This window comes from Podarcis gaigeae (genome assembly GCF_964106915.1).
Source record: "Podarcis gaigeae genome assembly, chromosome: 17".
Lineage (NCBI taxonomy): Eukaryota > Metazoa > Chordata > Lepidosauria > Squamata > Lacertidae > Podarcis > Podarcis gaigeae.
In genome coordinates this window covers 7087725-7114981 of record NC_139694.1, presented here as the reverse complement: position 1 = coordinate 7114981, position 27257 = coordinate 7087725, and the positions used below count along the sequence as shown (strand labels likewise).

Here is a 27257-nt window from a genome sequence, read left to right as displayed (position 1 = left end):
GCTTTAGCATGATAAGAGAGGTTTATTTTAAGCCAAGGTATTTTTTAAATCCACTTTAAGTAAAGAGTATCATGGAGTTACATATGGTGTATTTTTTCTTCTTCATACTGAACACAAATGTGAAACTTAAACCTTTTCTGCCTCAGCAGTGTGGTTGTATTTGCACATCTGGTAACCATAAACCAATAACAAACCTTGGCTTATCATTGTGGTTTGTTTGGAGCAGAACAAACCACGATCTCTGGCTTGGATGCAACCCTAAACAAGGGATTGTGGTTTGCTTCTACCCAGCATGAACTAGGTAGGGCATGGACAGCTTGTGCATGGCTCATCTCGTACTCTGATCTGCAAACATGCTTAGTGCACCAATTTAGACATCACAGCAAGGCATACTTCAGGAAGCTTAACCATGGCATGTGTGGCGCTTGAACTGATAAACCATAATTTGAGATCAGATAGCAAAGTAGAATCGGGACTCATTTACCTTGATCCTCAACTGCTGAGTGGGAGTTGTAAACCATGGTTTTCCTCATGCATAGGAAACATGGTTTGGCATGATGTCTGAATTGAGCAACTATAAAGTGTAGCTTTTGCATGAGAAAAATGAAGGGCAGAGGATGAAGGCTTCCTTCTGCCATCTTTCGTGCAGCTCAGCAATATGCCAGACTACAACTCAGCATCCAATGTCCTCTGCTCCTCACATGCATACCATCAAAGAGAATTTTCTGGTAGAATATTTCGGTTGAGGATTTAGGAGTCACTGATTTGTTTTTTAAATTGTCTTCACTTGGATGAGACCCTCTATATTGTGTGTTAGAAGCCAAGCTCATTGTATTAATTTATGCCACAGACTGAGCTTGTCCAGTTGGCAGATTAGGACTCCTACATTTCCCCCTAAACTAATGTGGATTTTTTCTGTCTCAGTCTTTGCATTGCACTATATTAAACTATCCAGTCAAAATCTTACGCAACAGTTCACGTCTATTATGCAAACCACACCTCAATCCAGTTTGCTCTCCAAGAAGGCAACATCGAAGTTGCAGCATCGCTTACAAAAAAGGGTGGTTTAGTTTGACTAAAACCAGTGTCACCTGAGCAAAATAAATTCCCCTTCCCTTGTGTAAAACAAGTTGGGGGGGGGGATTACAGGCCCTTCCTTCACTCCAGGTGCTTGAATGTTTGATGAGCCAGTGTGGTGTAGTGGTTAAGAGCGGTGGACTCGTAATCTGGGGAACTGGGTTCGCTTCCCCGCTCCTCCACATGCAGCTGCTGGGTGACCTTGGGCAGTCACACTTCTTTGAAGTCTGTCAGCCCCACTCACCTCACAGAGTGTTTGTTGTGGGGGAGGAAGGGAAAGGAGAATGTTAGCCGCTTTGAGACTCCTTCGGGTAGTGATAAAGCGGGATATCAAATCCAAACTCTTTTTCTTCTTCTTAAAATCTGACAGCAGGTTTGCCTTGAAATTTGGCAGCAGGTTTGTTAGGTGGGGGTATATTTGGTTAATAGCAACACCCGAACCTGAAATATTGGGGTGGGTGCAAAAACCTAAAATACATGTGTTAGAGGTATCGGTTGGTTGCTCGAGAGCAATCAGGCAATATGCTTCAATAGTCTGCTTTAAAGGTTTCTTATTGGTGATAAAAACCGTTAGAATGCAGAGCGCCTCTATTCTGTGGCTGGCTCATTCACTGGCAGAATCCGTGAGTGGGCGGTCCTTAAACCTTCCCTAGCAGAGTACAGTGGTGCCTCGCAAGACGAAAAGAATCCGTTCCGCGATTCTCTTTGTCTAGCGGTTTTTTCGTCTTGCGAAGCAACCCTATTAGCGGCTTAGCGCTATTAGCGGTCTAGCAGCTTTTAGCGATCAGCTGTTAAGCAGCTTATCAGCGGAACAGCTGATAAGTGGCTTAGGAAAGGGGGGGGGAAGCGAAAAAACCCTGCGGGAACTCACAAGATTTTTTCGTCTTGCGAAGCAACCCCATAGAGAAATTCGTTTAGCGAAGCGCCTCCAAAACGGAAAACCCTTTCGTCTAGCGGGTTTTCCGTCTTGCGAGGCGTTCGTCTTGCGGGGCACCACTGTAGTTTCTTGACGCCCAGTCTGCGCCTCCCCTCTCTGCACGGAAGCCTACTGCGCAAGGAAGGCGTGGGTAACGGGGGACCTCTCTCCTCCCCGCTTTGCTCAGGCAAGGTGTTCTGGCACCGCCTCACCTCCTGCAAGGCCTGCATCTCCTCCCCACTAGAGGCGTGGCTTCCTTCCTCCGCTGAGGAAGTGCTGCTTCCCACAATCTTTGGGGGCTCTCTGTAATCCATCCGGCTTTTCCCCTCTTGCCCCTGAGCCGATGGCAGTTCCCTGACAACATGTATACTAATCTGGTTGAATTTAAAGTTCTCAAATTAGTAAAAAGTGGGTTAATATCTTTTTTCAATAGCAAACAAACAAACAAACAAACAAAAACTAGAGGGGGCTCTGGGATGCAACAGGTGAAGTAACCAACTTCAGTTGGCATGGCAGGGAGAGAAAAGACAAAGGCAGGATTGGTGTTTGAGTGATGGGAGCAAGAGTTTTTAAGTTGTGGCCCTGATGGTTGTGTGCACACCCATGCGCATACCTGTGTCATCTGGGCTCCACCTCAGGCAGCAAAGTATCTGTGGCCAAGGGCAGATCCATGCCATACATTTAAAACACATTCAACACACATTTAAAGCACATGCCCCCCTTAAAATAATAACAGGAACTGTAGTTTGTTAATGGTACTGGAAATTGTAGATATGTGAAGGGAAAACTACAGTTTGCAGGATTCTCTGAGGGGAGGAAGGAGCTGTGTGCTTCTAAATGTATTTTGACTGTGCTTTAAATATATGGTGTGGATCTGCCTTGACAATGAACAGACAAAACTCCTGTCAAGTGCTTGGTAAGCGTCCAAGTCTATTTGCCTTCGTTGGTTGAAACACTGAAAAGTGGAGTGCTTAGTCTGAAAAAATGGGTTTTCACTGCCTACCCCCCCAAAAAGCAAACGGTAGAGATCATTTGTAAAAGAAAACAAACCCAAACCTAAAAATTTAGGGAAGAGAATAGGAATACCCCCATCTCCCACCCCCTGTCTACGGTTCTTGGTGTTAGCTACACCTGGTTGTTATTCTGCACACAATGGATGTAAGAAGTGTGTTAATTAGGTTTTTCAATTACGTAGAAAATTAATGAAGCATAAACATACAGTGGAAAAGTGAGGGAGGCATAAATTTGCTTCCCAGCCATAGCCTCACACAGGAAAAAAGGTACATTGTGGGATGTAGAAGAACATTTTCTAACACACAGGTTTATCCTCATTGACTGCAGCCCAATTTAAGTAAAACATTTAAACTCAACACAGGATCAGACAGATAGGCTAAGGAAACATGCCCCCCCCCGCTCTTTTCTTCTTTTGCAATAGCAGCCAGGAATTCAATTAGCGATAAGGAATCATTCCAGCATCCGGTTACACAGTTATGAGTAAGCACAGCATTCATTTTCAGCGGAAGGAAATGGGGTAACATCTCCTGAAGGCTCCAAGCCTGTATTCACGTTCACAGAATGGCAAGTGCCCTCGAGTAACAGAAGCACCCAAGGACCTTGCCTGTATTTCGGTCTGCCTCAAACCAGGGAAGAACGGCTGGTTTGAGAAGATGGTCTGTTCCTCACCTCTGCCCCAATGGCTACTGGAGCTTTGGATGTCGGGTTTTGCTTGCTGCCAAAGAAAAGGTTCGAAATTTCACAGCAGCTCAAGCCTTGTTTGCCCACACAGGGACATGGACCAGAAGGAGCAAGCCTGTATAGGCTACAACCTCCTCCTGCTGACATTCCTCAATTATGGCAGCTAAAGTTGGGGTGCCCTGGGCCAGAGGTTGCCAGCCTTTCTAGGCCTGTGAGCACATTTGGATTTCTGAACACAGTGCTGCGGGGGGCCGATAAACAAGCAAACTTTAATATGAATCAACCTGGACCCTGCGATCATCACCTGAGGCCTATCTTTGTGTGTCTCCACCACATGAGGTCTGGAGGGTAACAACAGAAGAACGGGCCTTTTCTGTGATGGCTCCTTGCTTGTGGAATGCTCTCCCCAAGGAGGTTCAACCGACATCTTCATTACATAATTTTAGGTGCCAAGCTAAAACATTTCTCTTCAACCTGACCTTTGGCTGATTAACATGCTATGACCTTTTGAATGTGTTTGGGTGGGTGGGTTATTGGTTTGTTTTTATTCTTGTTTCTGTTTTATTCAGTGCTATTTTTCTAGAAAAGAGGTGCTGGACCACACCATTAACATCGTTCTCTTAGAATGGCAATAGTGCCCACCTAAGAGGTGCTAGAATTGAGTTCCAGTGAGTTCTGGCTGGGAAAAAAAGCCTTGGTTTTACTACATATTCTTGTGTTTCCATTTTGTATTTTTGTGGTGTGAACTACCCTGTGATCTTCGGATTAAGGGTGGTATAGCGGTACTTCGGTTCTCGAACATCTCCATTTTCAAACATTTGGGTTTTTGAATGCCGTAAAACCGGAAGTAAATGCTTCAGTTTTTGAACTCGCCTCAGAAGTCGAACATGCCACACAGCTTCCGTATTGAGGTTTTCATACTGAGTTTTCGGTTTTCGAATGTTCTGGAACTCGAACGGACTTCCGGAACAGATTACGTTCAAAAACCGAGGTTCCACTTACAGTTGTTCGGAAACCAAAGCGCAGCTTCTGATTGGCTGCGTAGCCAATCGGAAGCCATGGAAACTCAGTTGGACGTTAAGGTTCCAAAAGAACGTTTGCAGACCGGAACAATCACTCTTGGGTTTGCAGCGTTCGGGAGCCAAAACATCCAAGTTCCAGGGCATTTGACAACCAAGGTATGACTGTATACAAATTTAATCAAATAATAATGATAATTATAATAAATAACAGCCTGTCCAGTCAGAAATATCCAGCGCTCAAAAATGTGGGTGGCGCTGTGGGTTAAACCACAGAGCCTAGGACTTGCCGATCAGAAGGTCGGTGGTTTGAATCCCCGCAACGGGGTGAGCTCCCGTTGCTCGGTCCCTGCTCCTGCCAACCTAGCAGTTCGAAAGCATGTCAAAGTGCAAGTAGATAAATAGGTACCGCTCCAGCGGGAAGGTAAATGGCATGTCCGTGTGCTGCTCTGGTTTGCCAGAAGTGGCTTAGTCATGCTGGCCACATGACCCGGAAGCTGTACGCCAGCTCCGTCGGCCATTAAAGTGAGATGAGCGCTGTAACCCCAGAGTCGGCCACGTCTGGACCTAATGGTCAGAGGTCCCTTTACCTTTACCAGTCAGAAACATCCAGCGCTCAAAACCACTGAAGCTCCTTTGCCATGTTGTAAAATGCTCTTTGGTGTCTCTTGCAAGACATAAAAGCAGAGCTGAAAAGATTCGCTCGAAATGGCCTCACCTGCTAAAGCTGGAATGGAGACTTTGTTCCACTCCCACGGCTGGTCGTATTCGTCTGCAGGCCTGTCGTCGTCCTGTGGCAACTTGCTCTCTCTCAAGCGCTGACTCACGATGCTTTCAGAATCTGACTCCACACCATTGCCTTCAGGTTCGTAAGGTGTGTCGTACAGCTGGATGTCTTTCTGCTGGGGTTTCACACTGTCTTGCCTCTGGAATTCTATAGGGAGGTAAAGAAATAATTGGGTTAATTTGCTTGCTTACGGCAGCAACATGAGGTCAGGGGGTGGGGGAGCCCTACTAGACGGTGGATGAATGCAAACGTCAAAATGGCACAGTGCAGAAATAGGAAGCTGCTAAAAGGTTTCCATATTTAACTTTCCCTCTCAAGCAGAAAAAGACAAGAAACAGATCAATGATTTCAATAACAGTTTACTAGAACACGTGCAACATTTAGTTGTTTCTCTCTCTCTCTATTTCGCCAAATGGCAAAATAAATCAACCAAAATAGCAGTGAAGATAAGAAATATTATCCTAATTAAAGCAAGAATTTAGAGAAAGCCTGTTTTATCTGCAGCTCAAGAGGCCCAACACAACCCTACCCCACAATTGTTTCATGAACACCTTGCAAGTTGAACGTTTTGGTTCCCCGATGCCGCAAACCCGGAAGTGAGTGTTCTGGTTTGAGAACGTTCTTTGGAACCCGAATGCCCAACGTGACTTCCGTGGCTTCTGATTGGCTGCAGGAGTTTCCTGCAGCCAATCAGAAGCCGCACCTTGGTTTCTGAATGTTTTGGAAGTTGAACAGAACGGATTCCGTTCGACTTCTGAGGTACCACGGTATTATGGCATCTCAGGGGCTCAACAATCTCTGTGAACAACACCGTATTATATGAAATCTGGGCGGAACTTTAATACCCCATTTCTGAAGTCTGCTCATCTTAAGCTTTCATAGAACCCTCCCACCAATTCACGCTTAATCATTATGCGGCTTCATGTTTCTAAAATTCACATATGAAATCAGCTTTAGTTGGTCAATATTGGGCTGGCTAAGACAGGATTTGTTGAATGCTGGAAGCTCACGAACTGGAGGTTGAATAAATACTTGAAATTCCTAAGGGCCTGAATCAAATTGTAAGCGGCTTGGGCAACTTCAGGCATGAATTGCAGCCTCTTGCCTTAGAAATCCATAATACGGAAGACTTGTCAAACATTTACCTTAAATCACAAGCTATTTTTATTGTTTGTCAATGAAATCGGGAAGTGGCAGGGCAGGTAGAGTTTCTCTGTCTTTTAGAGAGAAATTGTGAACATTACACCTAACAACAAAAAGAGAAGAGACTTGTTGTTGTTGTTTAGTCATTTGGGTCCATGGGGTCACGAAGAGTCGGGCACGACTAAACGACTGAACAACAACAACAACACCACCTCTGGTTGTGAAAGGGATCCGTTCTGGAGGCCCATTCGCAACATGAAAAGAGCGCAACCTGAAGTACCGTTTTTGCGCAAGTGCGCGGTGTAATTTGGTGCTTGTGCGCATGCACGAGCGGCGAAACCCGGAAGTAACCCTTTCTGGTACTTCCAGGTCACTGCGGGACGTAACCTGAAAGAACGTAACATGAAGCAAACGTAACATTAGCTAAAGCAAACTTACTTCAAGCAATGATCTCACTTTCAGTTTTGCAGCCAACCCTTAACCACGGTTTAGGTATTTACATGCAGTGCTGAACCATGATTAAAGGGGAGAAATGAAGCACCATGGTTAAGCATTATGTTTCCCATAAGGCCATTGTCTAGGCGTACCGATATTAAAACACCTTTAATTTGTTTTGAGTTTCAATTTTACTCAGTTGTGGTCCACGGAAAGTATTTCCCTGAAATTGAAATCAAAATACACTTCCCGCCTTCACAAACTGTGCTGTAAGAACAGCGCTAACATGATGGATTCTGACAGATCTGGCTGGACCAGAATACCTAAGTATCAGCTATACTTAAGAGGCAGAACTGGGGCATTTTCCATCATGAAAGCTGTAATTGCTACTACTGCTTTAAGCTTTAAAATGCAGCTTGGAACGACCAAGGAATCAAACTGTGTGTGCTAACGCTACTTACTTGGGAGCCTAGCTTTGGGGATTACAAGGCCATGAGGAGTATATATATATATATATATATATATATATATATATATATATGAGAGAGAGAGAATGAATGAATGACTGGGGGTGGGGAGAAGAGCAATTGAAAGACTGTCCTGAACAAAAGGCTTCAGAAAGACCATTCAAGCTCTCTTTGAAGATTACATTATAATGCCCTGGTTTTGTGACTATTAATATTATCCTTTGATCTCTTAATGCCAATGAAAAAAATGCCTTTTTGTTGTAAAATCATGCTTGTTGATATAAGTTCAGCGACAGTACAGCCCCCATCTAATTTTCAGTGTCATATAAAATGTTATTAACAGATAAGAGGGGCTAAAATTGAAAAGTATAAACCCCAGCCAGCACCTCTTATTATATACAGTGGTACTTCGGGTTACATATGCTTCAGGTTACATACGCCTCAGGTTACAGACTCCGCTAACCCAGAAATAGTGCTTCAGGTTAAGAACTTTGCTTCAGGATGAGAACAGAAATCGTGCTCCGGCAGCACGGCGGCAGCAGGAGGCCCCATTAGCTAAAGTGGTACCTCAGGTTAAGAACAATTTCAGGTTAAAAACGGACCTCCAGAATGAATTAAGTACTTAACCCGAGGTACCACTGTATAGGCTGCAATCTGATATCCACTAATTTGGGAATAAACACTACTGAACTCAGTGGGGTTTTATTCTGTGTAGGCATGTAAATAATTGAACTGTTAATTTTAGTGCTTGTTCCTTGCTGCCCTGCCTTTCACCTCCCCCCCCAATTCCCATCCTGTTCTCAAAGGACAGCAATCTCAAGCAGACCACCCATCTTACTTTACCCTTACAACAACATTGGGAGGAAATTGTGCAGCAAGGCACATCTTTCCTAAGGGCATCCTGCAAATTGCATGACTGTGGATTTCAGCCAGAATTCTGTTGCCTGGAGGATAATCTACAAATAGGCCCTGGATCTACAAATAGGGACTGCATGCTCCTTGAAGCCACAGACTTGAAGCTGATCTGGTTCAGGTGGTGACAGTCACTGGCATGCCTTTTTACTGGGTTTGAGTGGCATGCCAACCGCACCCCTTCCTGGATAAACTGAGCCTGTCCATGGTCATTCACGATCTTGTGATTTCCAGATTGTACTTTTGCAATGCACTTTACACAGGCCTACAGTTAAGCAAGGACGTGGGTGGCACTGTGGGTTAAACCACAGAGCCTAGGACTTGCCGATCAGAAGGTCGGCAGTTCGAAACCCCGAGATGGAGTGAGCTCCCGTTGCTCGGTCCCTGCTCCTGCCAACCTAGCAGTTCGAAAGCATGCTAGTGCAAGTAGATAAATAGGTACCGCTCCAGCGGGAAGGTAAACGGTGTTTCCGTGTGCTGCTCTGGTTCACCAGAAGCGGCCTAGTCATGCTGGCCACATGACCCGGAAGCTGTATGCCAGCTCCCTCGGCCAATAAAGCGAGATGAGCGCCGCAACCCCAGAGTCAGTGACAACTGGACCTAATGGTCAGGGGTCCCTTTACCTTTACCTTACTGTTAAACTAAACTTCAAAAGGCACAAATTGTCACTGCTAGATTTTTTATAATGATGGACTGTCTGTGCCCAGTACAGTGGTACCTCGGGTTAGAGATGCTTCAGGTTACAGACGCTAACCCAGAAATATTACCTCGGATTATGAACTTTGCTTCAGGATGAGAACATAAATCGTGCTCCGGTGGCGCAGCAGCAGCAGGAGGCCTCATTAGCTGAAGTGGTGCTTCAGGTTAAGAACAGTTTCAGGTTAAGAACAGACCTCCAGAGCGAATTAAGTTCTTAACCCGAGGTACCACTGTATATGTTTATGTATTCTCACAGATTCCCATGGTCTGAAATTCACATTGTTTAAATGTTAAGTAAGATAGCTAGTCTTTGTTGGTAGAACCCAAATGTATGACATGCCAAGTCAGATTCTGCCATGTTTCATTTGTGATATGGCAGCAGCTTATGAGATGTGTGTACTAGGGTCTGGACGTTTTCCTAAAATGAAATTCTTTGCAAGCTTACTAGGAAGAAAGTCCCAGTTAATTTAAGGGATTTATCCCCCATTTAGTATGCACAGAACTGCAGCTTGATAGCAATTGTAATTCTCAGAAACTAGTTGCAACAACGTCAGAGTAAATACTCTTGGGTCTGGTTTTTTTTTTTAATTAAAAAAAAAATATTTCATATGAAATCTGGAAGGAACTCCAGAACACGGGGTAAGCACACAGTCCCGAGTGCCTTTAAACTAAACCGAGCCGACCCATCCTAGAAATTAGTGAGGATTCTCAAAAGCTGGGTTTAATTTTCGCTGTTAAAAATACACTCAACATACTCATTTAATACAGAAACTGAAGAAGCTATCTTTTGTTAGGCACTGGGGGAAAGAGGGAGCCAGTTTTAGCTTATCATGATTAATCCCTGTCTTTCCAAGCCCTAAGTATGAAGAATGTGAAAAAATATGTACTAAAATTCGGAAGGATATAGGAGATCTGTCACGGGAAACTTCTGGCACACTGTCTGGCCACACCAAAAAATAGAAAAACCCAAGGGGAAAATCCCAGGGGGAAAATCCCAGGGGGAAAAAGAAAAACAGGACACCCAAGTTGGTTCACCCTCAAGAATAGCCAGGACAACCCTATCTGCTTGTTAAAACTCTGAGAATCAAGTTATATGTGACAGATGTTGTTGCTGTTTAGTCATTTAGTCGTGTCCGACTCTTCGTGACCCCCTGGACCAGAGCACGCCAGGCACTTCTGTCTTCCACTGCCTCCCGCAGTTTGGTCAAACTCATGCTGGTAGCTTCGAGAACACTGTCCAACCATCTCGTCCTCTGTCGTTCCCTTCTCCTTGTGCCCTCCATCTTTCCCAGCATCAGGGTCTTTTCCAGGGAGTCTTCTCTTCTCATGAGGTGGCCAAAGTCTTGGAGCCTCAGCTTCAGGATCTGTCCTTCCTGTGAGCACTCAGGGCTGACTTCCTTCAGAATGAAGAGGTTGGATCTTCTTGCAGTCCATGGGACTCTCCAGAGTCTCCTCCAGCACCATAATTCAAAAGCATCAATTCTTTGGCGATCAGCCTTCTTTATGGTTCAGCTCTCACTTCCATACATCCCTACTGGGGAAACCATAGCTTTTACATGTGACAGACAGAGAGGTCTGAAGGTAGAGCATGGTGAGCCTTTTAAAGGTGGAAATTCCACTTTCTGGGGAGCAAGTAAAAATGGGAAGTGGGAAAGGCACCCACTTTACCTGCCAGCCCCTCTCTTTCCAATCTCTTCCATGGGATCAGCTTCTTCCCCATGGTCAGTAGACTCCCATTACCTATATACGTGTCAGAGTAACATGCAGCTTGGATCGCTCAGTCCTCATAGAAAACCATAGTGCTGGGATTCGATTCATTTCACTCTTTCCCTTTAGCCTATGGGAGCAACAAACCGAGGTCCTCATACTTAACATTGAATGCAACTTAGAAAATGTGGTCCGTTTCCATTCAAAACCACGGCGGGTAAGTCAAGAACAAACCATGGCTCAACAGACTGGTTTGCCTGGGGTGAAACAAACCATGATCTCCAGTATGGATGTAATGCTAAGCCAGGTTAGCTGCCCCAGCTTACTAAAAAGAAGGAGTGAAGGAGGAGAGTCCACTGCATTCATTGCAAACCATCTGCCACACAGAGTGTAGTGGGGTGGGAACAAAGATTTGCAGTATACCTGAAGGAGTGTCTCTAGCCCCATTGTTCTGCCCGGACACTGAGGTCCAGCTCCGAGGGCCTTCTGGCGGTTCCCTCACTGCGATAAGCCAAGTTACAGGGAACCAGGCAGAGGGCCTTCTCGGTAGTGGCACCTGCCCTGTGGAATGCCCGCCCACCAGATGTCAAAGAGAAAAACAACTACCAGACTTTTAGAAGACATCTGGAGGAGGCACTGTTTATGGAAGCTTTTAATGTTTAATAGACTATAGTATTTTAATATTCTGTTGAAAGCTGCCCAGAGTGGCTGGGGAAACCCAGCCAGATGGGCGGGGTATAAATAATAATAAATAATAATATTAATAATAATAATTAGCTGGAAATACATCCAGTGGCATCTGATGCTGAAAATGAAATACATTCTCTCTCAAGGCAACCAAAAAGATGCAGCAAGGAAAGGTTAATTCAGAAGACGGGAGGTAACTGGGCTCTTCCACCCCACTTGACCAAGCTAGGCTGTAGAGTTAGATGCCGCAGTACAAACTATTGAGATAAGTGTTGGCATTTCAAAATGCTGGATTCAATTCAGCTCTGCTCCACAGGCCTTTAAGTCCCCTTGAGGATTAAGGGACAGAGATGAAAGGTTATGCAGTTGTTCCAGGACCCAGAAGCGACTAAACAGCTGTTAGAATGTGGCTTAGAGGGTTGGTGCCTCCTCACTGTGCCAACTCCCCAAAAAGTCCTCTGGGTAGAATACCTGTGCTTTGGAGGAAATGGGAAGGGGCCCTCTGGGAGCAGTAACTCTGGCTGTTTGCCCAGACTTCTGTTTCACCGGGGACTGGGCTCTCTTGAGAAACAGATCACCTTTGATCACCCTTTGCTTGCTTAAATTTGTCGTAACCAAGCTTGGTAACTGGCAGAGGGCCCAGACGACAGCTGGGAACTGACATGGAGTATACTCAGCCTCTCTCATGGCCCCATCCCTGCCAACCAGTGCTGGGAGGGCTGTTCCACAAAACACAGAGACACCCATGCATATATATATATATATTGCATCTGCAAATGTTTCCTGCACCATAAAAGTGATCTCCTTCACAAGGGCTGGGGGAGCTTTGAACTGCAGAAATTCTACAGATACAACCATGAAGAGTCTGTATCAGCACTCTCAAATTTCTTCCTATAAACTAAAAATGTAAGACTGTCATCATGCAGCCTCCATTGAAGGAACTGTAGTGCTCTTCACAATCCTGGATTTGTATGAAGTCAGGGCAGAGTTGCCCAGCAATGCGAGTATACTATAGTTATGGTCCTAATGAAAGGGACCAGAAAGCAACTTTGATGTGACAGTTATTATCACAATGCCTCATATTTGCACGTGTTGATCCTGTGCCTGCTACTTTTGTGCTTTCCATTTCTTCCAGCAATCAGTTCATAGCTGTCAACTTACAGATTTGAAAATAAGGGACCAGCAGCCAAAATAAGGGATTTTAGTCAACCAGCAGCCAAACGAAGCCTTAAGCGGTGGTTCCCACAGCGCAAAGGGAATGCAGCAAGGAAAACCACCGTCACCTCTCCGCTGGGAAGCGCTGAGCAAAGGCGAGTCCCTAGGCAACGCGGCTGATTTGATCAGCACAAAGCATGCAAGCTCCACTCCGCAGTTGTTCTTAGACTCCTTATTGGGTGAGCAACGCAGCCAAGCAACACAGTTGGAGCCTCCCTCCTCCCTGGCTGGCAGGGAGGGAGGGAGGGAGAGGAGCTGCTTCCTTTGAAACCCAGGAAATTTAAGGGACATAATCAATAAGGGACAGCAGCGGGACACGGAGCTGGGATACGGACTTTCCCGCCAAATAAGGGACGGTTGACAGCTATGAATCAGTTGCCATTCTTTGATTGTGGCTGTGGCCTTCACACTGACAATACATAGGCTGAAAGATCTCTAGGACAGGAACCTGTCTTACTGACTTGCATTTCTTTGCAAAGTGCCCTATAATGAATATATCCTGGTATCAAATATTCCTCTCTGCCATGGCATGACCAAGAAATAGAACCCAGGTTGTTTTGCATGGAATGCACATTTTCAGGTGCTTTCAAATATGCATGCAAACAGATGCATGCTAACAGCTTATTTATTCATCTTGGGTTGGGGCACTGTTGAGGGGGTTTTTGTTGGAGGGGGTACTGTTGCTGTTGATACTAATTTTTTTGCATCTTTATTTTGGATTTATGTGGAAATTGTTCAGTTTTTGAAGTTTTGTTTATTATTTATAACTGCTTTTATGTTTGTAGCTATGTGGGGTTTTTTATACGTTGTAAGCCACCTTGAGCATAGTTTCAACTTTGGAAAGGTGGCATACAAATAAAATGATTGATCGGTTGACTCCAAATAGGAGGCATCTTGATTTTGTAATGGCCAGGATTTGACATGGTCCAGGAATGGATTTAAGCCTCATTCCCAGCTTCTATTTTGTGGTTCATCTCAGGTGCCCAAATGCCATGGGCCAGTGGCGGACCTTGGCACCTCAAATTTCAGCAGTGCCCTGTGCAACGCCAAAATCTGCTACCCCCCAGTTGTTGGTCCATCTATATCAGGGGTAGGTAAACTAAGGCCCGGGGGCCAGATGCAGCCCAATCACCTTCTCAATCTGGCCCACGGATGGTCCAGGAATCAGCATGTTTTTACATGAGTAGAAAGTGTCCTGTAATGGTTCTAAGGGGGTTGCTCGTGTGTAAGTTGCCGCCACTCCTGGCTAGGTTGCCTGGTTGAACCTTTCTCTCTGGACAGCCTTGCACTCGTGGCTGTCTCAGTTGCTGGCAGAATCCGTCAGTGGGCGTTTCTTAAACTTCTTCCAGCAAAGAAGTTCTTTGACGCCAAGTCTCCTCCTACTCTCCCTGCACAGAAGTCTTCTGCGCAGGGAGGGTGTGGGCAGCGGAGGACCCGTGCTCTCCCCACTGGTCTCCGGTGAAGAGTCCTGGAGCCTTCTCTCCGATTCCCCCATCTGCCCCCCTTCACCCCTGGTGTTACGCTGATTTCCTTCCCCAGCAGATGGGCTGCCTCTCTCCCTGCTGGGACCCTCTCTGGCATCGCTCTGGAGCCTTCCCTCCGCCTCTGGCTCCGATGGCAGTTCCCTGACATGTCCTATTATTTAAAATGCACCTCTGAGTTATTTGTGGGCCTGCCTGGTGTTTTTACATGAGTAGACTGCTTCCTTTTATTCAAAATGCATCTCTGGGTTATTCGTGGGGCATAGGAATTCATTCATATATTTTTTTCAAAATATAGTCCGGCCCACCACATGGTCTGAGGGACGGTGGACCAGCCCCCTGATGAAAAAGTTTGCTGACCCCTGATCTAGATGTGAACTACCTACACTGACTTTGCAGGGTTGCAGGCATCTCCCAGCCCTGCCTGGAAGTGTCCGAAGATTCACTCCAATCTGTTTTACGAAGCTCTCTTCCTCTGCGTACATTCTGCCCCGTGATAACAGCAGTCATTTTGCGGGTAAACAGTAAGCGCCCCCTCTCCGCCTCTCCCAAAGACTGGCTCTTCACAGCTGTGTGTGTAAAAGAAAAAAACCCTGCAGCCTCTTTGACAGCAATGCAGGCACGCAAGCACCCAGCACAGAACTGAGTGCGTGGGAAGGTTTGCATGCCTCACTGATATAGGGTAATTAAATACAGACATACATTAACCAGCAGGCTAATCAACTGTGCCATGACAAATCTGGCCTGATTCAACCCTGTGTCAAACTCCAAGGAGTGCTGACCCAAATAGATCGGCAATAAAGAAGACAAATGGATTCACACATCTTGTCCGCAGATTCAAACCTGGAGCCTTACTGCTTGCTACCTGCTCTCTTATTGTGACGATTCGGTCAACCTTCTCTATTTTTTTGTTTGGTTTTAGAAAATCCATGTTAACCGAGCTTTTGTTTAACCTGATCTGACAGTGCTGATAACATGCTGGAAATTAAAGCTTCTGTGCAGCAGAAGTTTCTGAACAGCTCGCCAATGAAATCAATTTCTAGCTGGAGCACAACTGACTGCTATTTATGCTTGCCAGTTTTTAAAGGGCTACAATATAGCGGGGGGGGGGGGATGCAACAGCAGCTCTAAGCATTGTACTATAACATGCATTTGTGAACACTGCCTACTTTATGATGCTCTGTGGCTGCACAGAGGGGTTCGTGCGACTGTATATTGCCGAGACCCTTTGAGGGATAAGGTGTCTCTTGTGTGTCATTCCTCATAAACGCATTAGCTGCCAACCCCAGAGATCTGGATATTCATAGGTTCTCACACCTACAGAACTCCCAAATTCACCTATAGCTAATTCCTGATGGTAGAAACTGGAGTGGCCAGTTTCACAGACAGTGGGCAAATCTGGCCTGCTGCAATGTCGGATCGAAGTGCTGGGGTTCCCCTCCCCACATGTGGATGAATGGAAGTCTGTCACAGATATGGGAGAACGTGGAGGGGGGAGGGCGGTAGCACGATGGCTAAACCAGGTGCCCCCCCCCCCCCCCGTTTGGGATACCTTAGTGTCTGGAAGAAGAGCAACTTCTGCCCATTCTCAACATGTGCTAGACTGCAGTTTATATACCGTATTTTTTGCTCTATAAGACTCACTTTTTCCCTCCTAAAAAGTAAGGGGAAATGTGTGTGCGTCTTATGGAGCGAATGCAGGCTGCGCAGCTATCCCAGAAGCCAGAAGAGCAAGAGGGATCACTGCTTTCGCTGCACAGTGATCCCTCTTACTGTTCTGGCTTCTGAGATTCAGAATATATTTTTTTCCTTGCTTTTCTCCTCCAAAAACTAGGTGCATCTTGTGGTCTGGTGCGTCTTATAGAACGAAAAATACGGTGCTTTGTCGCTGCAGGTCGACCACTTGTGACACCTTGCCTATCCATGAGGCAAGGTGAGGCGACCGCCTCAGGTGGCAGGACCCATGGGGGCAGCAGATCCAGATGTATATCCTTCCCCCCATCACAAAATTATTTGGATCACAACACGATAAAGATATCCCCGTGTCTTTCATGTTACCCGTTCAATTTACCTTTTCAAAAAGTCTTCCTAACAAACTTCCCCCCCAGCAACAAGAGACAGAGACCCAACTAACCAATCGATGCTCTGACGCTTGCAGATGTTTGTGGAAGGCTTGCATTTTGTACCCAGAGTATTAATTAAACCTATAAGCAGCTAAGGAGGACAGGCAGCAGCAATGCTTTTCAGACTGTGTGCTGGTGTGCACTCGTTTGCTGAGAGGCATTCATTAATTTCAAACTCCTAAGAGCCCCAAACACCCACCAACAGAGGCAGCACCCGCTTGGTGTCAACGTGTTTTAGTGCTCCAGCCTTGCCTTCTCCCACTCACTTTTCGCTCTGCCATGCGGATGACTGGATCATCCCATCACTCCTGATGTAGAGACTCAGCAGAATGATCTGCCCTCTGAAGAGGCTGCCCGTTGCTTCTCTGCATGAGGCGCTGATCTATAGTGCCGCTTTTCTTTTTTAATTTTTTAAAAATAATTTTTCTAATCTACATTTCAAAATATTCATTTAAACAACCTTAAATCCATGACTTCCCTTCTTCTCTTGCCATGGTTCATTTTGCATACCATACATCCCTGCATATTTTACATGAACTAAGCCATTCAGTAATCCGTTGTAACATCCATCAAAACTTATTTAAACTGTTGAATTTATCTTCATGCTACCAGCGTTTTTAAATAAACACAATTTTCACCCATATATTCAGTAAACATTTTCCAGATTCTTTAAATACACATTCTTCTTGTTCTCTTATTCTATATGTTAAATCTGCAAGCTGCGTGTATTCCATCAGTTTAAGTTGCCATTCTTCTTTGGTTGGGACCTCGCTCGTTTTCCATTATTGGGCTAACAAAACATGGGCCACAGTAGTATCATACATAAATAAATAGTCTTTTTTGACCCCTGGGAATTTTCCTCTGAATTACCTCCAACAAAAGGACTCTGGGTTTTTTTAAAAAGGTACTTTTAAACATTTTTGTGATTGCCACAGACACAGAACAGCGGCTCGCAGAGACACAAAGGGAATGGGGGCATCATTGTGGGTATGCAATTCTTACTCTGTTGTATTCTAAATGTAAGCTCTGTGTGTGTGTGTGTGTGTGTGTGTGTGTGTGTGTAAAAGACTAAAATGTAACCATTATTATTATTATTATTATTATTATTATTATTATCATTATTATTATTAAATTCAGAAAAATGTGCCTAAGCTTGGGAAACTCTGTTCACAGATGAACCAAGCCAGACGGTAATTATTATCATTTTTTTAAAAAAGGAAGAGAGTTATTTCATTAAGAGGGGCTGCAGGTTATTCCGGACTCCAATGTTGCATCTCAAGGATGTAAGAGAAGCTTTCCTTGAGGGGAAAGCTACAGTCCTCGAAGAGAACTGCTGTTGAAGAATTAGTCATAGCATTACAGAAGCCAGCAACAGCTGGCAAGGGAAAGTTGACAGATGTTTGACAGCAGCCCACTGGCAACAGATTCCTGTTGTGTTCTTCTTACTTCCCTGCCATGACTTCCCCCTGTTTCCTGAGATTTCCCTTCTGCACCAGAGGTTTGTTCTGCAAATGGTTATGCTTAAAGTCCCTGGCCTAAAGCAAGGTACACACACAAAGACGGATTCAAGCATTTTGACACACAGATCGGCGTCAACTCAGGTTATGTTTTCTGACAAACGAACAGGAACACAGGGAGCTACCTCACACCTAAATCAGATCAGTGGTCTCAGCCTAGAGCTCAGAATTATCTACAGCAGCACTTCCAAACATAGCTGTCAAGCGTCCCTTATTTGGCGGGACAGTCCCTTATCCCAGCGCCGTGTCCCACTGCTGTCCCTTATTGATGATGTCCCTTAAATTTCCCGAGTTTCAAAGTAAGCAGCTCCTCTCCCTCCCTCCTTGCCAGCCAGGGAGGAGGGAGGCTCCAACTGTGTTGCTTGGCTGCGTTGCTCACCCAATAAGAAGTCTAATCCCTTATTTTGGCTGCTGATCCCTTATTTTCGAGGCTGCTGGTCCCTTATTTTCAAATCTGTAAGTTGACAGCTATGCTTCCAAACTTCCCTCCACCCATGGACCACATGAAAACTGCTGAGGGTCTTGGTGGACTACTTCTTCTGTCTGTTGCGGCAATTGCAATGCACTGTGCTAGATTTTTAATTGCATTTTTTACAAACACGCTGCTGACTACCTGGTTGAAGCTCCTGGGCTGCTGGTGATCTGTGGACCACAGGTTGTACCACTGAGCAATGGCCTTTCCCCCTCGAAATGCTTTTCGGTGTCTATTTGCTCTATCCTGGCATATTATGCAATTTGCTGTAGCCCTATGTACGCACATACACCACAGCCTAGGGACTCATTTTCACTTCCAGGGATCACATTATTAGCAATTTCTGAGCCTTTCCTGCCCAGAAAGCATATTTAATTATCTGCAGGGTAGATTTCCCTTGCTAATATCCACATTTCATGTAAAGGGTTGCCAGAACAGGCATGAGCTCTGTAACCTCCTATTTAGGGTAGCAGATCATCTGGAGCAACAAGCAAATATTGCATGGAGGTTCAGTCCATCAAACAGGAAGATTCCTCTTTACATACCACTCCCCACTCCTTTAAAATTAACTCCTGGCTACCAAAGGGAAGTACAGAAGCAATTCTGACTCTCTCTTACATGAGATTAAGAGACTGGGAGCTGTAGGATCATGTAACCCCCCCCCCACCCAACTTAGTTCCTCCCTCTCTCCTACTTTAATCACAGTTAAGAAATACTGGCCAGTCCCTATTTTCCAGGGACAGTCTTGGATTTACAGAAGCTGCCCCAGTTTCTGATTTGATCCTAGTCCCACTTTTCCTTAGGACATCCCTATTTGCATTGGAGAAATGTTGGAGGGTATTGAGTTATGTGATCCCCGAGCCAAAGAGATAAACACAACCTTTAGAATACAGCCCTGTATAGGGGAGGTTTTTTTTTTTAAAAAAAAAAAGTTTAATGTTTTATTATGTTTTTCTAGATCTTGGAAGCTGTCCAGAGTGGCTGGGGCAAACCAGTCAGATGGGTGGGGTATAAATATTTATTATTGTTATTGTTATTATTGAATAGGATGTCCCTGTTTTCATCGGAGAAATGTTGGAGGGTACATAAAAACCACGGTTCAGACTAACAAGAATTTGAAATGCAGTTTCAAACTGGTTTTCCAGATAGGAATCCTAGCTAAGTCTTAAGGTAAAGGTAAAGGTACCCCTGCCCGTACGGGCCAGTCGTGTCCGACTCTAGGGTTGCGTGCTCATCTCGCTCTAGAGGCCGTGAGCCGGCGCCGCCCGAAGACACTTCCGGGTCACGTGGCCAGCGTGACGAAGCTGCTCCGGCGAACTGGCACCAGAGCAGCACACGGAACGCCGTTTACCTTCCCGCTATAAAGCGGTACCTATTTATTTACTTGCACTTAGGGGTGCTTCGAACTGCTAGGTGGGCAGGAGCTGGGACCGAACGATGGGAGCTCACCCCGCCGCAGGGATTCGAACCGCCAACCATACGATCGGCAAGTCCTAGGCACTGAGGTTTTACCCACAGCGCCACCTGCGTCCCACAGCTAAGTCTTACCCCAGTTAAAACACCAGTGTGGAAGCAGAGTTAAAGCGGCAAGTGGGAAGTCTCCTCTCAAGAAGAGCAGAAAGCATGTGAGCCACAGATGACTCTGAATCTTTGAGCCTCCATGGAGGAGCCAGTGCTATGTCTACATTGTCAGTGATGCAGGAGTGTCCAACCACGCAAATCAATTCACCAAGAGGAAGCTTGGTGGATCACATCAGCTAGCACACAGCATACCACAAGAGTATAACAAAGCTCGATTTGTGATAATGTTCTTAGCGGATGCACTCTCAAAGGGCCTTTTCAGGAGGCAGAAAATATTCCTGCTGGATTACTTAGATAAGAGTCACTTCCCTGTACAAAAGGCTGGGGTATTTTGTTCATTTCCTTAGCTGGAGAACTTGGCTCACCTTCTCCTGAGGAGCATAAAGGAAAGCTGGTTTGCAGTGGAAATTATGTGACAGTATTTCCTACAGTCTTCGGGGAGGAAACCATCTCTAAGGATTAAAAAAAAGGCCCTGTGTAACCACTTGGTACTGGCCCAAGCACACAATGAGTGAACAGCGTAGAGGCGTTCAAAGTACAATACATATCACATGTCTCAAGAGCTGGGTTAATATTAAAGAGAGTGCATGGACCAAAAAACTATTTCTGAGCACATAATGTATACATTACATACAAGCTACTCATGACTTCATTCTGGAAGCTTGGCATGGTTAGACAACTCCAGCATTCAACAATGATGTCTTTAAGCTTCTAGTCCTTTGATTTATCACTCGCTATTCCATCTCGGGAAGCGGGTGGCTCTGTGGGTTAAACCACAGAGCCTAGGACTTGCCGATCAGAAGGTCGGCGGTTCGAATCCCCGTGACAGGGTGAGCTCCCCTTGCTCAGTCCCTGCTCCTGCCAACCTAACAGTTTGAAAGCACATCAAAGTGCAAGTAGAGAAATAGGTACCACTCTGGCGGGAAGGTAAACGGCGTTTCTGTGCGCTGCTCTGGTTCGCCAGAAGCGGCTTCGTTATGCTGGCCACATGACCTGGAAGCTGTACGCCGCCTCCATTGGCCAATAAAGCGAGATGAGCGCCGCAACCCCAGAGTCGGTCACACCTGGACCTAATGGTCAGGGGTCCCTTTAGCTTTTTTATTCCATCTCAGGCCCCAATGTCCCTCAGTCTCCTCATGCCTCTTTCCTTCCCTGCTCACCCCATTTTGTAACAAAGGAATCCAAAGATAGTTGGGCCAATAAAATAACACAAAACGTTGTGGACAGGTAGTTTTTGCTAACTTATCACTGAGGCTGACATATGCTGGTCTTTTTAGTTATGTTCAGAGGCTGTGTGTCACTGCACACTTAGCTATGTGTGGGGTTCAGGCAGGTGGCAAAAGTGCAAGACAGCTATTGCCCTCGAGCTCAGCTTGTGGGCTCCTCAGAAGACACAAAACAGGAGGCTGCACTGGTCTGATCTGGCTAGATTGCTCTCATTTTCTTAATTTTAAAAAAGTAACAGCGACGCAAATGCCATAGCCTGTCCATTCATCACAGTTCTGCTTATTATAAGGGGAGAAATGACAGCCGCCATGAAATTGCAGCTGATCAACCTTGCATCTTCCTTCAGATATTAAAATCATTAAAATCCTTCTCCGTTTTCTTTTCTACATGCCTTATGCATCACCCTTTCCTAGGCTCTTGCTTTTCTAGGCCCAACTGCTCCCACCTTTTCCTGCTTCTTCTACTAATACTCAATCCCCCCTACCTCCAGAGCAGAGCTTCTTGTCACCCCATCTAGCCTTATCTTAGGTTCCTATTTCTTAGCCTCCTCCCTATCTCGCTCCCTTTCTTCTGCCATCCTGCCTCTGGTTTCCCAGTCCCAAAGCTCAGTCTGCCTGCGACACAAGTGTACATAGGAAGTGTAGATAGGGGCGCAGGTGGCGCTGTGGTCTAAACCACTGAGCCTTTTGGGCTTGCTGATCAGAAGGTCGGCAGTTTGAATCCCTGTGATGGAGTGAGCTCCCATTGCTCTGTCCCAGCTCCTGCCAACCTAGCAGTTCAAAAGCACACTGGTGCAGTACAGTGGTACCTCGAGTTACAAATGCTTCAGGTTACAAACTCTGCTAACCTGGAAGAGTTACCTCGAGTTGAGAACTTTGCTCCAGGATGAAAATGGAAATTGTGTGCCGGTGGCGCAGCGGCAGCAAGAGGCCCCCCTCCCCAGCGAAAGCACGCCTCTAGTTAAGAACAGTTTCAGGTGAAGAATGGACCTCCGGAACAAAGTAAGTTCATAACTAGAGCATAGCTGTCAACCTTTCCCCTTTTTAAAGGGAAATTCCCTTATTCTGAATAGGATTCCTTGCAAGAAAAGGGAAAAGTTGACAGCTATGAACTAGAGGTATCACTGTAATTGTAACTGGACTTAACTGTCCAGAGGTCCATTATCTTTACCTTTACCATTTTTACATGGGAAGAGCCAAATGGATCAGGCCAGTGGCATCCTGTTTTCACACGGGGCCAACCAGATGCTTCTTGGAAGACAGAGGCTTCATCACAACTTCATACCACCGTGGCAGTTTGAATATTGCCAGTGAGACTAGTTGCTGTAGAGGGGGCAAATTCCTGCCTGGTCTGTACATCTGCACTTCTGCAGGTAGGGTGATCCTGGGATGGAAGGATCCCTACCCCACAGAAAGATTCCTACAGAGAGAAAACTAGCCAGCAAAGAAGAAGAGTCTGAGCCTAGCCTTCTTCCTGGCAAGAACCTGCTTTAGCATGGAGGATTATTTCGTCAAGTGAGTTCTCACCCATGGTACAATCTAGACACAAAGTGAGTCCTCCTCTATACAACGGTGCCTCGCAAGACGAAATTAATCCATTCCGCGAGTCTCTTCGTCTTGCGGTTTTTTCGTCTTGCGAAGCACGGCTATTAGCGGCTTAGTGGCTATTAGCGACTTAGCGGCTATTAACGGCTTAGCGGCTTTAAGAAAAAGGAAACAAACTCGCAAGAACTCGCAAGACGTTTCGTCTTGCGAAGCAACCCCATAGGGAAATTCGTCTTGCGGAACGACTCAAAAAAACGGAAAACTCTTTCGTCTTGCGCGTTTTTCGTCTTGCACGTTTTTTGTCTTGCGCGTTTTCCGTCTTGCGAGGTACCACTGTACAAACTTGGTCTTTAGCTGTCACTTGCTTTCTGCTGCTTGCAGGCAAGACTGGTTACCAGTGTTCGTCTCTTCGCTTCCACACACCCTGCCCACCAGCCCTGCATTCGGATACACTCATTCCAGAAAGCAACCTTTGCTAACCTGGTCCCCTTCCAGATGTTGTGGGCTACTACAGCGGTACCTCGGGTTAAGTACTTAATTCGTTCCGGAGGTCTGTTCTTAACCTGAAACTGTTCTTAACCTGAAGCACCACTTCAGCTAATGGGGCCTCCTGCTGCTGCCGCGCCCCCGGAGCACGATTTCTGTTCTCATCCTGAAGCAAAGTTCTTAACCTGAAGCACTATTTCTGGGTTAGCAGAGTCTGTAACCTGAAGCAAATGTAACCTGAAGCGTATGTAACCCGAGGTACCACTGTACTTCCAACTGATGAGAGAGTTCTGGTCCTAAACAAGCTTGGGGGAAAGCTGCCATACAGTGATACAGTGCCTGCCCCCCACCCCCCAGGCACAACCTTCTACATCAATGTACGGACAGATTAGAAACATCTGGAATTATTTATGCAAAAGCTAAGACGACGACGATGTTTTTGTTTCGCTCCATCATTCTTAAGGAAAGGTAATTGTTTGGTTTCATATTCCATGCGATAGCGTCAACCACATTGCTGGGTTTTCTTTTTTTCTTGCTGCAATTCAGTCAGCAACCACATTTGAACAAAAGCAAAACAAAAAAAACCCACAGTCAACATTACATATTAGCTCTAAAAGGTCTTGGCTCACCAGCCTTTATTCTTTTTTTTTTCCCATTTCAAACTGCATTATGATCTTAGAAACAGTTTGTGGTATGGCTCACTCTCCTTTTATTTCTGTCTCCATAAAAAAGCAAAATAAAAAACCAGATACCACCCCAACTGTGACAATCGCAATATGTCACAGAGCTCAAACTTCTTATGCAATGCTGGATCCTTCAGCTTTGCAGGTACAATAACCCTTCTTCTCTTCAGTGGCATGACCCGCTCTTCCCTCCCCAGCTGCTAATACCCCCACCCCTTCCTGCTCTGCTGCTGTCATTCTTATTTTCTATGAAATGACAGGGAGGTGGAAGGGACTTCCCCAGAGGAAAAGCATGGTGGTGGGAAAGGCCTGGCTGCAAAAGTGCATTTAAATCATTTACACCCGGCCTTTTCACAACTGCATGAGTCGGCTCTTCACATCAACTGGAACAATGTGCAAACTCCGTACAATAAGGCAAACATTAGACTTGTTAAACATTAAACAGCATCAACAAAGGCACAGCCCTCCAAACCGACAGGCCTTTTCAAAGGTATCTAGAGACCTTGAGCGAGAAACTCTACTGAATCTCTTGGGCGAGGGCAGTGGAGACTCCACAGAACCAAAGCAAATAGCTGAGGATGCCTTGCTGGCAATCGAACCTCAAGAGACAAAAGTATCTTCGAGCAGAGGTCTCAATGTTGGGACGTGGGTTAAACCACAGAGCCTAGGACTTGCTGATCAGAAGGTCGGCAGTTCGAATCCCCATGACGGGGTGGGCTCCCGTTGCTCGGCCCCTGCCCCTGCCAACCTAGCAGTTCAAAAGCACGTCAAAGTGCAAGTAGATAAATAGGTACCACTCCGGTGGGAAGGTAAACGGTGTTTCCGTGTGCTGCTCTGGTTTGCCAGAAGCGACTTAGTCATGCTGGCCACATGACCCGGAAGCTGTACGCCGGCTCCCTCAGCCAGTAAAGCGAGATGAGCACTGCAACCCCAGAGTCGGCCACGACTGGACGTAACGGTCAGGGGTCCCTTTACCTTTACCTTAGAGGTCTCAATATCCTCAATTTAAAAGAGCCTTCCTCAACCTGGTGCCCTCAAGGTGTTTTGGACTACAACTCCCGTCAGCCCAAGCCAGCACCTCTAAGAAGTTATGGAAATTACAATCCAAAACATACAAATGCACCAAGCTGGGGAAGGCCACCTTAGATGGTGAGTTGACTCGTGCAGGGAGATGCACCGGTGTTCAAAATTAGCCAGGCACATTTTGCACCTGGCTTTCAACCACTTGTGACCATGTGGATATGCCTGGGCACCTGACAACTCCACCATCTGGAGGGCAATACCTGGGGATAATTGGATCTGGACTGTTTTCACACACTAATAACCCATCCTGTGGAATTCTATCATATATTTTACCTGCACAATCAGAGTGAATTTCTGGAAGCAAAATGCTTTCTCTGTGCAGACTGAGCAGGAGCAGTCATCATTAAGAAAAAAAGAGGTCGGCAGCCTTTGAATTAGGTGAATTATGGGAATTATTTGAATTATTGCAAAAATGGATAAAGAGGAGGATTGTTAGTTAAGATAATTAAAGGCAATATGAATTTAAGAAATGCAGAAGAAATGATAAGAATGGTGGATCACCAGAGGTGCCGATGGAAGTCCAAAAAGATTGTATAAGATATGAAATTTTGTGGTATGTATGATAATTAATATGCTAAAATTAATTAAAAAATATTATAAAAAGAAAAAAAGAGGTTGGAATTGGACAACAGATACCGTATTTTTCACTCTATAAGACGCACCAGACCACAAAATGTACCTAGTTTTTGGAGGAGGCAAACAAGAAAAAAATATATTCTGAATGTCAGAAGCCAGAACAGCAAGAGGGATCACTGCGCAGTGAAAGCAGAAATTCCTCTTGCTGTTCTGGCTTCTGGGATAGCTGCGCAGCCTGCATTCGCTCCATAAGACGCACACACATTTCCCCTTACTTTTAGAGAGCCAGTGTGGTGTAGTGGTTAAGAGCGGTAGTCTCCTAATCTGGGGAACCGGGTTCGTGTCTCCGCTCCTCCACATGCAGCTGCTGGGTGACCTTGGGCCAGTCACACTTCTCTGAAGTCTCTCAGCCCCACTCACCTCACAGAGTGTTTGTTGTGGGGGAGGAAGGGAAAGGAGAATGTTAGCCGCTTTGAGACTCCTTAAAGGGAGTGAAAGGCGGGATATCAAATCCAAACTCTTCTTCTACTCTTCCTAGAGCAAAAAATACGGTATATGGACTGACCCTAGATCAAGTGATTTTTCCTCTTTATTAAATTCTCAAATTTCTGAACTGAGCTCAAGGCTGTCATCTGAACTAGCCAGATGTTTAACTGAGAATCAATCACAGTCAGTCCATCGTTGGAAAAATAAGACTTTAGAGCCATCCTGCCCCAAAATGGCAACGAGACACTGCATGTTGTCAGCTGCAACCTTTGTTTAAGGAGCCATTTATCTAACACTGCTCTCTTCCGTGTGCTAATGCAGGGTATGAAAGGCAAGAGCCAGTACATTAAATTTGATTCAGATTCTCACCAGCAACCAGCCCAGTTGGCACAGAATTAGCTGGGTACCTGATTGCCAGCCAAGGCTCACTAAGCATTCTTTGCCCACTGGGCTGTCTTCAATAGCAACTCCTCGCAGAATGCATTCTCATAGTCAATGGTCTACAAAAGACAGAGATAACTGTCACAAGGTCTTGGGCTCTCAAAAGGCACGTAGCTGGTGTATTGGATACAACTGATCAAAAGCACTCCTGGCCACTTCTGCCACCTGCTAATCCAACCTCAGTTTCAGGAGGATGCCTGAACTGCTGCCTGCCTGCTACACAGATGCCAGTGGGCAGGTTGCAAGGTTTTCTCTTTCTGCCAAGGCAGGATGCACCAGAAGGCTGCAGCGTAATTGAACAACTGCTGTCTGCTTTTCAAAGCAGTGCCAAGGAAGGTGTGGGTTGCAAACAGGGGAAGAGAAAATAGGCAAACTGTTTGTGGGAGAGCCAAAGAGCCAAATAGTGTGTCCTATTCACGGTCTACTGTGGACTGAAATAACATCTCTGGTTTATGACATCCTAGTAGAAAATGGCTGATCGCCGAAGAATTGATGCTTTTGAATTATGGTGCTGGAGGAGACTCTTGAGAGTCCCATGGACTGCAAGAAGATCCAACCGATCCATTCTTAAGGAAATCAGCCCTGAGTGCTCACTGGAAGGACATATACTGAAGCTGAGACTCCAATACTTTGGCCACCTCATGAGAAGAGAAGACTCCCTGGAAAAGACCCTGATGTTGGGAAAGATGGAGGGCACAAGGAGAAGGGGACGACAGAGGACGAGATGGTTGGGCAGTGTTCTTGAAGCTACAAACATGAGTTTGACCAAACTGTGGGAGGCAGTGGAAGACAGGAGGG

General features: G+C 45.7%; 1 protein-coding gene across 1 annotated transcript in view; it reads right to left on the bottom strand.

Annotated features, from left to right (window-relative positions):
* The window catches only part of SHB (SH2 domain containing adaptor protein B), a 162688-nt gene that overhangs the window by 50229 nt on the left and 85202 nt on the right, over nt 1–27257 (bottom strand). The window contains exon 3 of the mRNA XM_083719217.1: nt 5426–5641. Within this exon, the coding sequence (XP_083575343.1) occupies nt 5426–5641 (216 nt within the window). The remainder of the gene's footprint in view (nt 1–5425; nt 5642–27257) is intronic.